The 15,860-nt window shown below is 44.0% G+C and overlaps 1 protein-coding gene across 1 annotated transcript; it reads right to left on the bottom strand.

The window, feature by feature from the left end:
• Nucleotides 1-561: 561 nt before the first annotated feature.
• Nucleotides 562-10,074, bottom strand: LOC123090037 (vegetative cell wall protein gp1-like). The gene is made up of 3 exons (XM_044511526.1): nt 9,593-10,074; nt 2,812-3,519; nt 562-791 (listed from the first exon to the last, which is right to left on the bottom strand). The coding sequence occupies exons 1-3, from the start codon at nt 10,072-10,074 to the stop codon at nt 689-691; spliced, it is 1,293 nt and encodes a 430-aa protein (XP_044367461.1). The 3' UTR covers nt 562-688.
• Between the last annotated feature and the right edge of the window lie 5,786 nt (nt 10,075-15,860).

Raw genomic sequence — 15,860 nt, 5'->3', positions numbered from 1 at the left:
CCAAAATAGATTATTTTTTTGCCACGACTTCCACGAATGTCATACCTTAATGAAACTTCGCAAGCGCTTAGAACACTTGTTGTTCTTTGCCACCATATTTTTTTTGAATTTTTTTAGAGTTTACTATTCATGGTGGTGTCAAAAGAGCTAAAACTTGGATGTGCACTTTCCAACACATTTTTCATGAATGCAAATGACTGACATATAGTTGATGTTTTTCTGAACATTTTGGTATCTTATTTGCATTTTTCTGATTTAGTATGAATTAGTTATGAAGTTTTCGAACTAACAGTCAAACGGTCAAAGGGCAAAAGCATAAGAGGAGCAAAGTGACTTGGACAGAACCGGTGACTTTTGGGAATTAGGGGTAAAACAGACGAGTGGGACACAACTAGGGGCATAAATCTAATTATCCCTTAATTAAATATAAGAGATATTGTGATATTCCAAGATATCCATGTCCCAACATGGAACAACCTGCAACTGCACCTGTAACTAGCAACGCTATAAGAAGGGCTGAGCAAAGTGGTAACATAGCCAAACAACAGCGGCTAGGATGGTCGAAAAGGTTAGAGGTTGTTTCCTGGCAGAATGGGAGGCTTCATAAACAAGTGGTAGGAAGCATGACATAGCGATAGCATCGAGACAACTAGCATAGCAATGATAGTAGTGAGATCCAGTGTAACGGTCATCTTGCCTGAAATCCTGCTAGGAAGAAGATGGAGTCCATGAATGGAGTAGACAAGCCAAGTGTAGTCGAACAAATCCTCATAATCGCAATGAAACAGGCACTATGGAGGAGAAGCACAACCGGAAAGAAGCAAACAACATGGTAAACACCCAACACATAAAGATGACATGATGCACCACCAAGTATGATGCATGACAAGGCTACATTATGCTACTCATGGTAAGAGATGATGCATACAAGAACATCACAGCAAAGCAAGTTTAAATGAGGCCGGAAACAACATATAACAATTCCGGTAAGTCCTTATATGCAAATTTAGAAATTGGTCCAGATCTGAAGAAAACATTAAGTTGAAGTTGTTAAATAGTAATTTAAAGTGCGCCAAGATGATCTACACGAATTTCTAGTCAAGTTACATATAAGGTTCATTTAATTCGGAGCTACAACCTAGAAGATATGAGCAAAACAAGTTAAACATGGCATTTATCCAAAATGCATTCAAACATCAAATAAACACACTCCAAACATGGATGCAACAAGATAATATGAAACTACATGCAAATCTAAGCAAGTTTCATATAGAGCATGCTCAAAACGGAGCAACGGTGCAACACATACACTCCAAACAAGTTATAACAACAATCTGCCCAAAACAGCAACTCTGCACTTTGCAATCATTAAAACAACATGATACAGGAATCATATGAACACAAACTTGATATGCACTCAAACTACATATAACATGCTTCAAATATCACTAAGGTTATGGTTCATAGGCATCAAGATTAATCCAAGATGATTAATGCAATAAGGCAACTTAATAACACAAATTCATGACGATGGAAAACAGGGTATATGCATGAGCAGAGTTAATATGATGGCAACTTGAGAGCAAGAAAGAGACAAGATATAGAAAATTTATATGACAACCAAGGGCATGGCATAAAAGTACACATAACAAAGAGCAAATAACATCAATACATCATATGCACATGACTCATGGACTAGTGGAAACCATCAAGACAAGTTTGAAAGTTGTAACGGTTTCAGCAAGTGTAAAACAACAACATTATCACAGCATGTTTGCAAACTTGGAAAAAAGGTCATATGAAGTCCAATATTAACACCCATGGCATGCGAACAAATTACTCAGTTCATACTTCAATTGGCGTAATTGGAGCATCTCCAAACGAGGCATATATTAATTAATATCAAGCTCACAACATGGCATCATGAAGTTAACAGAAAACTGGAACATCATTTAGGCAAGTTCATGGAAAAAAACATATGCTACAGGACTTACATATGTCATCAAATGGAATGGCATGATAGATAACAATATTCACATCAAAACATGTCAACTAAGCATCTCCAGATTATGCATGTATTAAATGGTAGTATCAAGCAAACATAACAACATGATATGGCCGATTCAGACTTAGCAGAACAATAATAGCAAGTAGCCCACTTCACAAGCTTGATGCACTCATCACAGGGCATATCAAAATAAATGGATTGAACCACTTCAAAGATGTCATGATTGTGTTCCAAAAACATGTTGACATGATGCTCAGAAGAAAATGACACAGAAAGATATAAAAAAGACAAATAGGCAAGTTATAACAGTTTTCAGCAGTTAACAGTAGCATGCACTTTTGCAACAGGGATTAACATGCCAAGGTGCACCCTAACATGAATTCAAAGCATAACAACATGTACGGAATGACGATCAGAACATTTTCATATCAAGATCATCACCATAGGATCAACAGTGACAAAGTTACAACACTCAAAAGATGCATATATGATGTTAATAGGCAGCAAATTTCAGCAGTTTATATCACTTAGCAGTTTTGCAACAAAGATTAAGGCATCAATACGAACATTAAAATGAATGCAAATGCAACCATCACATAGATCCTCAAGAGATGAACATTTTTTACATATAATACAAACCAATCGGATAAACATGCACAAAGTTATCATCATCACAACATGCACATATGATAATTCTGAAAAGTTGGGCTTGGTCGAATTCAATCGAAATCACACAGAAAATGAGCGCGACATAGTCAAGCTACGCACGTGTGTTACATAGGGAGTCTTGGGGCTAGGCTCACCATAGCGGGCCGTGGCCCAGTTCGGTGGTGGATAAGGTCGGGCAGAGGGTGCGCTTGGCTGGGCCCGGCGAGGCCGAGGCGCGGCTGGGCGTGCGCGTTCGTGCTCCTCTCGAGCAGGGCCGAGGCGGCCATGGCAGCGGGCATAGGCGGCGCCTGAATCTCCGGTGAGGGCGGCAGCATGGTCCGACAGGGCCGATGAGGCCGGGGTCGGGTCGCGGGGACCCAGATCCGATGGATCCCGGCTGGTGCGGGCGAAGACGAGGCCGGCAGCGGGTCCCTGTGGAGGCCGGAGGGAGAGAGAGCGTGAGATATGAGAGGGAGAGTGAGAGAAAACGGAGGAAGGAGGAGGAGGGGGACGGGGCGCTGGCCTGGCTTGGGGCAGCGGCGAGGTCCGCCGGTGGCCACCGGGCGCGGACGGTAGGGCGGCGAGGTTGACGAGGTAGGCGGGGCGGATCGCTGCGGGGCGAAGGCGCACGGGCTCCCTTCGAGCCTAGATCTGGCCCAGGGCGGGCCTGGTGCAGGCCGGGAGGACCGCGGGGAGGTGGGCGGAGGTGGAGGGCGGCGGCTGGGACACGTGGCAGCGTGGGAGCGGCCACAGGCAGCAGCGCAGGTGGCGGCGGGCCTCTAGGCCGGCGAAAAGTGACGGAGTGGAGGTGGCTGCGTGCGTATTTTGAGGAGGGGAGGCTATATGTAGGTGGAGGGGCTAGGCTGCCCAAAATAGAGAGGGGGTGTCCATATATAGCATCAGGGGCTAGGGTTTGGGGTTTGGGGGGCTTCCGGAGCCCTCCGATCGCGATCTGACGGATCCGATCGAGGGGGGCTTAGCCAGGCCTAGGTGGGATGTAGGTGGGCTGTGGAGAGGGGGTTGGGCTGAGAGGAGAGAAGAGAAGTGTAGCCCGGCATGGGTTTATGGTTACCTAAAAAGTCCAACAAAGAGACCGACAACGGTGCCGCTACGGATGACGGTTGGGCTATCAATCGGACTCTGAATGCGATGAAATTTCACAGGCGGTCTACCTACACTATAATAAGACCGCATGCCAACTTTTACCCCATTCTAAGAACACTTTTATGCCACTTAGAAAATAATATTTTGAAGGTGCCGCGGGCACGTGTGAGTGTGAATGGGCTCAGAACGGACAACAGAGGGAACTCGGGATCCCGGACGGATGCAAGTTTTGAAAAACATGCGAATGAAATGCACATGATGACATGGCAAAGTGCAACATGCAAGTGAATGACATGGCAACGACGACGAATAACTGGATGACATCTGGCGCATCAGACTCGAGGCGTTACAACTCTCCGCCGCTAACAGAAGATCTCATCCCGAGATCTTAGGAATGAGATGGAAGAAAAAGAGGATGAGGTGAAGTAATAATGCAAGAGAGAAGATGAACGAAGTCAAGAGCACTCGGTAGAAAAGAGGAACGGTGAATATGAAGAAAATCAGAAGTTTCAGGCATAACATAGACTCTAAAACCACTCTGGTTAGAACAAGTTAAAAAAGGAATGAGAACGAAAGAATTTGGGCAGGTTTTCGGCTGAAAATGGAAGGAATAGAACATGAACTTCACAAGATGGAATGATACTTGACGAGATGAACAACACAATGCCTCCGGAAGAATTGAAATAGTGGAATGAAAAGAACGGATAAGAGAACAACAACCTCCACCACGAATGAATTCGAAAGAATTCTTAGAAGGAAGGATAGAGCGGAGTTGTTGAGAAAATCAACAACAAAAGAATAAGCTTGTTGTGGACGTATGGAAAAACATCTCAAAACTTGAGGTGAACTTATGCCACAACCAAATGCATGACTAGTTGAGAAGAACGAAGAAATGCAAAACTCCACTTCAAAGAATATGAAGAATTAATTGCACTTCGAGATGCAAGAAGAATAATAGTTGAGCTCCTCCAAGAAGAATCTTGATGAACACTTGAAGAATGAATTAAGTCATGAAGAACCACCATGAAGAACTACGATAACAAAAGGATGATGATATAAAATTGAAGGATGAAAAGAATAAGATTAAAGCCTTGTAGTGATTAAGACGAAAGTTTTGATGAGATGGTCGAGGAAATTTGAACTCCGAAAAAGAAAAGATGAAAAATACTTGGGACTACAATTTATGAATCATGAACAAACTCTGAAGGAAGGGATTAGTCAACTTGATGAAAGAAGAATAAGAATTATGTTATGCTTATCCTCCATCAATTAAATTGATGGGAAGCAATGGATTTGCATACCACTTATTCACGTAGGATTGGAATGTCTGCATGAACCATCGGTAGGATTGGAAAGAATGAATGTATTGATATGACGACAAAGGAAGAGGGATGCTGAACGAACCACCGTAAGAATTTGAAAATTAATGAAGAAAGAGAACCAATCACCAAGAAGAATTAGAAGAACAAATATGCTTGAGGGGATTTAGGTGCAAAAGAACGAAGAGATCGCGAACTGATTAAAGAATACTTGACAAACGCATTGGGATAATTGGATAACGATAGCTGAAATGTGAGGACGAAGAATTCTTCTGGAATGATGGCCTCTGGTGCAACAAGATGGAAAATGACTCCTGAAGTACTCTCGGTGGATATGAAAATATTTTCTGACAAACAAAATAATTTGAGAGGATAACAAGAAGCTAGAACCATGAATCTTCAAGAGAAAGGACAAGATTTACAAGAACAACTCTTCTACGGTCTTCAAAGCTGAGAATGATGACAACCACCACCAAGAATTGTTGAGACACCCCGGAAGAATGAAAATGAGTAAAGGTTAAGCGAAAGATGAAAAAGATTTGAAAGCGGTCTTGGAGAAGGCATAAGACTGATGGAATCCATTCTTACATCACACTTTGAGAAAGATTTGAGAATAACTCCGGATGAATTAGAAGAGTCAGGTAAGATCCTGGGAAAAGACCTGTGGGTTAGGGGCCACTGAAGAGAAAACACCGTTGGAAAGGATTGTTGAATGAGAAATGATGCACCAGAATGATTGAAAGACTTGAATGAGGTGACAACCTAAAAATGGAACAAATGAGTCTTGATTGAAACATGAACCTTTGAGATAACTTCAGCACTCCGGGACAATAGAATAGCGAGAGATGAATGAGCAAGAGGAAACATTTGAGCCGAAGGAAAGAATATGATCAACACCAAATACTTGAATTGAGTCCACCGGAAAAGAAAACAAGACAAATCAATGATGAACTTGACGCGAATTCACCGGTTGAAATGATTGACGAGAGACTGAAGAGGCTCCGCATGAATGAAATTGATGCTCGAATAGAGGCACATACTCTGGGAAGAAAAGGGGTGGGAGGGCAGGAAAAACAAAGGCAACTTGGAAGGGGGAACCGACGAATAACTTGAAGAGAAAAAACACCGATTGAGATAATTAAGGCAAGAATGCAAAGGCTTCGCACGAGTAGGATGGATACTCGATTACGGACTCCGGCTCCGAGAAGAAAAAAGGGTGGGCGGGTGGGAAAAAGAATACAACTGAGGACGGGGAAACAACTTTGTTGAGAAAGAACTAAGGATTGATATTGCAAAGATGAAGAAGGATCGAATCAACTTGGCGAGAAATGCACCAGATGAAAAGAGCTGACAACGCCACGAACAAAAACTTACTGCATGATCCTAAAGTAAAGATTCAAAACACCTATGTCAAGATTCCTCACAAGAGCGACGAAGGGTCTGAGGAGTAAAAGAATTCCTACTCTCCAAGATAACTAGACTCCGAAAAATGGTTTTTCTTCTAGACTCGACAACGGCCAACTATGATCAATCAAGGAGGCTCCTATGGTCGGTCGAGGCTCTGATACTAACTTGTCACGCCCAATATGCTATCCTATCCAAGAGGAACTCGAAGGTCCCACCAAGGATAGAGCCACATATTGAAATGCTTTTGCAAGGTGGATATCATTACATCATACCATTACATAATAGATGGGGGATACATGCAAAAGGCATACAATGCCACATGAATACAACAACATCGTACTTTAGAGCAACATCCAACTATGGATGAAACACAAACAGAAACTCAAGCAACATCCACCCTGCTAGCCCAGGATGCCGACTAGAAACCTATCCCCTGAACGAAGAAGAAGCAGAAGAATATCTCCAAACAAGTAAACATCACTCTCACGTCATGGTCATCGCATTACCTGTACCTGCAACTGTTGTTGTAGTAATCTTTGAGCCACGAGGACTTAGCAATCCCATTACCATGGGTATCAAGACTAGCAAGGCTTAATGGGAAAGGAATGGATAAGTGGTGAGGTTGCAGCAAGTGACTAAGCAATGTATGGTGGCTAACTTATGAGTACAAGAATAAGGTGAGAAGCTACGCAAATGGTCGCAAACTAGTAATGATCAAGAAGTTATCCTGAACTACTTACGTTCAAACATAACCCCACCATGTTCTCTTCTCGACCCACTCGAAAAGAGACAATCACGGTTACGCATGCGGTTGGTGTATTTTAATTCAAATCTGGTGTCAAGTTCTCTACAACCAGATATTAAAAACTCCCATCTGCTACATAACGGTGGGCATGGCTCTCAAAAGTTTAAACCCTGCAGGGGTGTCCCAACTTAGCCCATCACAAGCTAGCGATCCGTGGAGACAATCCTCCATCGTGGGACATCCGATCATACTCGGGATCCCGGTGCACAAGACATTTCTACAATGGTAAAACATGTCCAGCAAGACCTCCCGACATGCCGACACCCTGATAGTAGCCGCGCATATCTCGTCTCAGACCACAATCAGATTGTCCAAACTTCCGGTAGGCCAAATCCAGAGTTGCCCCTAGCGGTCACCGGCGGTTGACAGGTTCGGACCAACACTCATGAGGAGTACTGGCCCAGGGGTTGGTTAAGAGTCATTGGGTGCTAGTCGGTCCCTATGCAAGTTTTTAGTTGTTATTAGGAAAATGGTAAAACCAATGTAGGGCCTTGCTGGAAGAGCTTTATTCAAAGCGAACTGTCAAGAGGGGCCCATAAACCCTCATCGTGTTAGGGACGCAAAATCAAGGAACATAACACCGGTATGATGGAAACTAGGGCGGCAAGAGTGGAACAAAACTCCAGGCAAAAGGCCGATCCTTTCACCCTTTACCAAGTATATATGTGCATTAATTAAATATGAGATATATTATGATATTCCAAGATATTCATGTCCCAACATGGAACAACCTGCAAGTAGCAACGCTATAAGAAGGGCTGAGCAAAGCGGTAACATAGCCAAACAACGGCGCCTAGGATGGTGGAAAGGTTAGAGGATGGTTCACGGCATAATGGGAGGCTTGATAAACAAGTGGTAGGAAGCGCGACATAGCGATAGCATCAAGACAACCAGCATAGCAATGATAGTAGTGAGATCCAGGGTAATAGTCATCTTGCCTGAAATCCTGCTAGGAAGAAGATGGAGTCCATGAAGAAGATGAATGGGAGTAGACGATCCAAACGTAGTCGAACAAATCCTCACAATCGCAACGAAACGGAACGATCGAGAAGAAGCACAACCGGAAAGAAGCAAACAACATGGTAAACACCCAACACATAAACATGACATGATGCACAACCAACTATGATGCATGACAAGGCTACATGATGCTACTCATGGCATGAGATCATGCATATAAGAACATCACAACAAAGCAAGTTTAAATGAGGCCAGAAAGAACATATTACAATTCCAGTAAGTCCTCGTATGCAAATTTAGAAATTGGTCCAGATCTTAATAAAACATTAAGTTGAAGTTGTTAAACAGCAAGTTAAAGTGCGTCAAGATGATCTACACGAATTTCTAGTCAAGTTACATATAAGGTTCTTTTAATTCGAAGCTACAACCTAGAAGATATGAGCAAAACAAGTTGAACATGGCATTGATGCAAAATGGATTAAAACAACAAACAAACACACTCCAAAGATGGATGCATCAAGAAAACATAGCAACATGATATGACAGATTCAAACTTAGCAGAACATTAATAGCAAGTAGACCAATTCACAAGCTTGATGCACTCATCACAGGGCATACCAAAATAAATGGATTGCACCACTGCAAATATGACATGATTGTGCTTCTAAAACATGTTGACATGATGCTCAAAAGAAAATCACACAAAAAGGTATAAAAAGACAAATAGGCAAGTTATAACAGTTTCTAGTAGTTAACAGCAACATGCACTTTTGCAATAGGCATTAACATGTCAAGATGCTCCCTAACATGAAATAAAAGCACACCAACACGTAGAGAATTAAGAGCAAAACATTTGCATATTAGGATCATCACCATAGGATCAACAGGGACAAAGTTACAACACTCACAAGATGCATACATGATGTTAACAGGCACCAGATTTCAGCAGTTTATATCACTTAGCAGTTTTGCAATGAAGATTAAGGCATCAATATGACCAGTAGCATGACTACAAATGCAACCATCATGTACAACAGCAAGATATGAACATTTTGACATATAATACACACCAATCGGATAAATATGCACAAAGTTATCATCATCACAACATGCACATATGATAATTCTGAAAACTGGAACTTAGTCGAAATCACATAGAAAATGAGCGCGACATTGTCAAGCTACGCACGTGCGTTACATAGGGAGTCTCGGGGCTGTGCTCACCATAGCAGGCATCGCCCAGTTTGGTGGTGGATCAGGCCGGGCAGAGGGCGCGCTGGGCTGGGCCGAGCGAGGCCTAGCCCACGAGGCCGAGACGCGGTTGGGCATGTGCGCTCGTACTCCTCTCGAGCAGGGCCGAGGCGGCCATGGGAGCGGGCGGCAACGGCGCCTGATTCTCTGGCGAGTGCAGCAGAGCAGCACGGCAGGGACGATGAGGCCGGGATCGGGTCGCAGGGGCCTGGGTCTGATGGATCCCAACCGGTGTGGGCGTAGACGAGGCCGGTGGCGGGGTCACTGTGGAGGCCGCAGGGAGAGATAGCGTGAGATCTGAGAGGAAGAGAGAGAAAACAAAGGAAGGAGGAGGAGGGGGACGAGGCGCTGGCCTGGCCTGGCCTGGGGTGGCGGCGAGGTCCTCTGGTGGCCAGCAGGCTTGCATGGCAGGGCGGCAAGGTCGACGAGGCACGCAGGGCAGATTGCTGCGGGGTGCTCGGGCGGAGGCGCGCGGGCTCCCTCTGGGCCCAGATCTGGCTCGGGGCGGGCCTGGTGCAGGCCGGGAGGGCTGCGGGCAGGTGGGAGGAGGTGGAGGGCGACGACGGGGACATGTGGCAGCGCGGGACAGGCCACAGGCAGCGGCGCAGGTGGCGGCGGGCCTCTAGGCCGGTGACAAGAGGCGGAGTGGAGGTGGCTGCGCGCAGATTCTGAGGAGGGGGAGGTTAGAGGTAGGTGGAGGGGCTAGGCTGCCCAAAATGGAGAGGGGAGGTGTCCATATATAGCATGAGGGGCTAGGGTTAGGGGTTTGGGGGCTTCCGGAGCCCTTCGATCGCGATCCGACGGATCTGATCGGGGGGGGGGGGGGGGTTAGGAAGGCCTAGGTGGGCTGCTGGTGAGGTGTGGAGAGGAGGTTGGGATGAGAGGAGAGAAGAGAAGTGTAGGCCAGCACAGGTTTCTGGATATCAAAAATGTCCGACGAAGATTCAGGCAACGGTGCCGCTACGGATGATGGTTGGGCTATCAAATGGACACTGAATGTGACGAAATTTGGCAGGCGGTCAACCTACACTATAATAAGACCACATGCCAACTTCCACCCCATTCCAAGAACACTTTTATGCCACTTAGAAAATAATATTTCGGAGGTGCCGCGGGCGCGTGCGAGTGTGAATGGGCTCGGAATGGACAATGGAGGGAACTGGGGGTCCCAGACAAATTCATGTTTTGAAAAACATGCGAATGAAATGCACATGATGACATGGCAAATTGCAACACGCAAGCGAATGAAATGGCAACAACGACGAATAACTGGACGACATCTGGCACATCGGACTCGGGGCATTACATGTCTGCATCTACTACTATTACTCCACACATCGACCTCTATCCAGCATGCATCTAGTATATTAAGTTCATGGAGAAACGGAGTAATGTGATGTCTACTACAAAACCTTCTTCTTGTCGACGTTGTTGGGCCTCCAAGTGCAGAGGTTTGTAGGACAGTAGCAAATTTCCCTCAAGTGGATAACCTAAGGTTTATCAATCCGTGGGAGGCATAGGATGAAGATGGTCTCTCTCAAACAACCCTGCAACCAAATAACAAAGCATCTCGTGTGTCACCAACATACCCAATACAATGGTAAATTGTATAGGTCCACTAGTTCGGTGAAGAGATGGTGATACAAGTGCAATATGGATGGTAGATATAGGTTTATGTAATCTAAAAATATAAAAACAGCAAGGTAGCAAGTAACAAAAGTAAGCGTAAACGGTATTGCAATGCTTCAAAACAATGCCTAGGGTTCTAATTTCACTAGTGCAAGTTCTCTCAACAATAATAACATAATTGGATCATATAACTATCCCTCAACATGCAACAAAGAGTCACTCCAAATCACTAATAGTGGAGAACAAACGAAGAGATTATTGTAGGGTACAAAAGCACCTCAAAGTTATTCTTTCCGATCAATACGTTGGGCTATTCCTATAAGTGTCACAAATAGCCCTAGAGTTCATAGAATAATAACACCTTAAGACACACATCAACCAAAACCATAATATCACATAGATACTCCAATGTCACCTCAAGTATCCGTGGGTATGATTATACGATATGCATCACACAATCTTAGATTCATCTATTCAAACCAATACAAAGAACTTCATAGAGTGCCCCAAAGTTTCTACCGGAGAGTCAAGACGAAAATGTGTGCCAACCCCTATGCATAGATTCCCATGGTCACGGAACCCGCAAGTTGATCACCAAAACATACATCAAGTGGATCAATAGAATACCCCATTGTCACCATGGGTATCCCACGCAAGACATACGTCAAGTGTTCTCAAATCCTTAAAGACTCAATCTGATTAGGTAACTTCAAAGGGAAAACTCAGTCCATAAAAAGAGAGTAGAGGGGGAGAAACATCATAAGATCCAACTATAATAGCAAAGCTCACGATACATCAGGATCGTGCCAAATCAAGAACACGAGAGAGAGATCAAACACATAGCTACTGGTACATACCCTCATCCCCAAGGGTGAACTGCTCCCTCCTCGTCATGGAGAGCGCCGGGATGATGAAGATGGCCACCGGTGATGGTTCCTCCCTCCGGCAGGGTGCTGGAACAGGGTCCCAATTGGTTTTTGGTGGCTCAGAGGCTTGCGGCAGCGGAACTCCCGATCTAGGTTTCTTTTGGGGGGTTTCTATATTTATAGGAATCTTTGGCGTCGGTCTGACGTGAGGGGGGTCTCCCAGTCATCCATGAGATAGGGGGAACGCCCAGGGGGTAGGACGCGCCCTCCACCCTCGTGGATGGCTCGGGACTCTTCAGACCCAACTCTTTTACTTTAGGGGCTTCTTTTGGTCCATAAAAAATCATCAAAAATTGGCACATCAATTGGACTCCATTTTGTATTCCTTTTCTGTAAAACTTAAAAACAAGGAAAAAACTGGCATTGGGTTCTAGGTTAATAGGTTAGTCCCAACAATCATATAAAATAGCATATAAATGCATATAAAACATCTAAGATGGATAATATAATAGCATGGAACAAACAAAAATTATAGATACGTTGGAGACGTATCATAATGCAATAAGAATGATGACATGATGTAGACAAGATATATTTATGTAGAAATAGACCCCATCTTGTTATCCTTAATGGCAACGATACATACGTGTCGGTTTCCCTTCTGTCACTGGGATCAAGCACCGTAAGATCGAACCCATCATAAAGCACTTCTTCCCATTGCAAGATAAATAGATCGAGTTGGCCAAACGAAACCCAAATATCGGAGAAGAAATACGAGGCTATAAGCAATCATGCATATAAGAGCTCAAAGAAGACTCAAATAACTTTCATGGATAAAAAGGTAGATCTAATCATAAACTTAAAGTTCATCGGATCCCAACAAACACATCGCAAAAAGAGTTACATCATATGGATCTCCAAGAGACCATTGTATTGAGAATCAAAATAGAGAGAGGCCACCGAGGTGGGCACGACCCACCAGGGTGCGCCTGGGCCTCCAGGCGCGCCCAGGTGTCTTGTGCTCACCTCGAGCCCCCACCTCTGTACTTATTTGGCCCACTGGATATCTTCTGGTCCAAAAAATTCATAAAAGGTTTCGCTGTGTTTGGACTCCATTTCGTATTGATTTCCTGCCATGTAAAAAATATGCAGAAAACAGCAGCTGGCACTGGGCACTATGTCAATAGGTTAGTACCAAAAAATAATATTAAATGACTATAAAATGATTGTAAAACATCCAAGAATGATAATATAACAGTATGGAACAATCAAAAATTATAGATACGTTGAAGACGTATCAGCATCCCCAAGCTTAATTCCTGCTCATTCTCGAGTAGGTAAATGATAAAAACCAGATTTTTGATGTGGAATGTTGCCTAACATTTCATCTCATATTCTTTTCTTTATAGCATGGACATTTGGACTTTTTATATGGTTCAAAGCAATAGTTTAGTTTTGACATGAGACTTAAATACTCAAGCATATCAACAAGCAACCATGTCTTTCAAAATATCAACGCTAAAATAAGTTATCCCTAGCACATCATGCTCAATCATTGATCCATTCATGAAATACACTCGCATATTAGCAACACCCAATGCTCAAGTACGATCACAGTGCCCACTAGTTGGTGCTTTATAAGAAAAGATGGAGACTCAAAATAAAAATTGCATAGAGTAAAAGAGAGGCCCTTCGCAGAGGGAAGTAGGGATTTGTAGAGGTGCCAGATCTCGAAGCGAAAAACTTAGAGATAAAAAAATGTATTGAGAGGCATACTTTTCCCACCAACGATAACGACTTAGAGCTCCCGACACTTTGCATGCTAGATATATCATAGGCGGTTCCAAATAGAAAATAAAGTTTATTCCTTTTTCAACCATACTTTCACTTTCCATGGATAGTCGTATCCATGGTTGATACGACTCCATCATATCTATAATTTTTGATTGTTTCATGCCAATATTATACAAGTTTTACATACTTTTGGCAACTTTTTATATGATTTATTTGGACTAGCTTACTTATCCAGTGCCCAGTGCTAGTTCCTGTTTGTTGCCTGTTTTTATATCGTAGAAAATCCATATCAAATGAAGTCCAGCCGTGATGCAACTCCACGAAGAATTATTTAGGAATATTTGTGATTTTTGGTAGTTGGAATCACCGCAAACAGAGGCCCACACAGACGACGATACACCAGGGCGCGCCCAAGGCCCCTGGCGCATGGTGGTGGATTGTGCTCACCTCGTACGTTGGTCGGAGCTATACATCAGGTGCAAGGAAGCCTATATCTGGAAAAAAATCGTGTAAAAAGATCAGCGCAATCGAAGTTACGAATCTCCGGGAATATAAGAAACGATTTTCGGCCAGATCTTGGAAATGCGAAAGAGAAGAGGACAGAGAGATGGATCCAATATCGGAGGGGCTCTAGCCCCTCCACATCCATGGAGGCCATGGACCAGAGGGGGAACCCTCCTCCCATCTAGGGGGAGGCCAAGGAAGAAGAAGAAGGAGGGGGCTCTCTCCCCCTCTTTCCCGATGGCGTCGAAACGCTGCCGGGGCTAGGGTCGTGACGGCGATCTACATCAACAACCTTGCTACCGTCAACACCAACTTCCTACCACTCTATGCAGCGGTGTAACACCTCCCCCCCCCCACTGTAATCTCTACTTAAACATGGTGCTCAACTCCATATATTATTTCCCAATGATCTATGGTTATCCTATGATGTTTGTGTAGATCCGTTTTGTCCTATGGGTTAATTGTGATCTTCTTTGGTATGATTGTATATTTTATTTATGGTGTTGTCCTATGGTGCCCTCCGATATCACGCAAACATGAGGGGGCCCCGCTGTAGGGTGTTGCAATATGTTCATGGTTCGCTTATAGTGGGTTGCGTGAGTGATAGAAACTTAAACCCGAGTAGGTGGGGTATGGCGTAGGGGAGTAAAGAGGACTTGATACTTAATGCTATGGTTGGGTTTCACAACCTTAATGATCTTTAGTAGTTGCGGATGCTTGGTAGAGTTCCAATCATAAGTGCATATGATCCAAGTAGAGAAAGTATGTTAGCTCATGCCTCTCCCTCATACAAAATTACAAGAATGATTACCGGTACTTGTTATCGATTGCCTAGGGACAAATGACTTTCTTGTTGACAAAAATTATCTACTTTGTTACCTTGCAATTTATTCTTAGTTTGATTCTCGCAAAGTACTCGTAGTTTTATTCTCGCAAAATAGTTTCATACTTGTTTTAGGTAAAGCAAACTTCAAGCGTGCGTAGAGTTGTATCGGTGGTCGATAGAACTTGAGGGATTATGTGTTCTACCTTTAGCTCCTCGTTGGGTTCGACACTCTTACTTATCAAAAGAGGCTACACTACAAAAAGAAGACACATTCGTGATATTTTGGGCCGAACGAAAAAAAATCTGTCATACTTATGACACTTCTATGATGATAATTGTGACAAAACCCGGTATCATCATAGATGTGGTGGGCTCCTACTTCTATGACAAAAAATCATGACAGAAAATGGGCTTTTCATCCTGGGCAGGCCGGAGACTCAGCTGCATGACATTCTTTGGGGCGTCCATGACGGAAAAAACCGTGGTAGAAGTGAGGGCGAGGAAAATTTTGGGGAGTTCCCGGTTATGGTGGGTGGTCGGGAGCCGAGCGATGCGTGTTTCTCTCGTACCGTACGCGTATGGGTGCGAGGCATTGGGATCTAATTGAACCTGAGCGAGGCGTCGCCTAACTAAACCCGAGCGATTGCACTACAGGCTACGCATTACTGAACCCAAGCGATCGAGCGATTCCTTCGCTACTGCTGCTAACTGAAGCCGATCGATGCTGCCTCTAGATGAA

The sequence above is a fragment of the Triticum aestivum genome, chromosome 4B (assembly GCF_018294505.1).
Source record: "Triticum aestivum cultivar Chinese Spring chromosome 4B, IWGSC CS RefSeq v2.1, whole genome shotgun sequence".
NCBI classification, from domain to species: Eukaryota; Viridiplantae; Streptophyta; class Magnoliopsida; order Poales; family Poaceae; genus Triticum; species Triticum aestivum.
The sequence above is the reverse complement of the archived record's forward strand: the minus strand, read 5'-3'. Positions and strand labels throughout refer to the sequence as shown.

Bases quoted from the DNA above. Each gene is read 5' to 3' on its own strand.
- LOC123090037 (XM_044511526.1), bottom strand. From the start codon at position 10,074: ATGTCCCCGTCGTCGCCCTCCACCTCCTCCCACCTGCCCGCAGCCCTC. The intron at 3,520-9,592 runs GTACGAGCGCAC...TATTTTGGGCAG, and splicing joins CTCGGCCCTGCTCGAGAGGA to CCTAGCCCCTCCACCTACAT. The intron at 792-2,811 runs GTGAGCCTAGCC...TCTCCTCCATAG, and splicing joins CTGGGCCACGGCCCGCTATG to TGCCTGTTTCATTGCGATTA.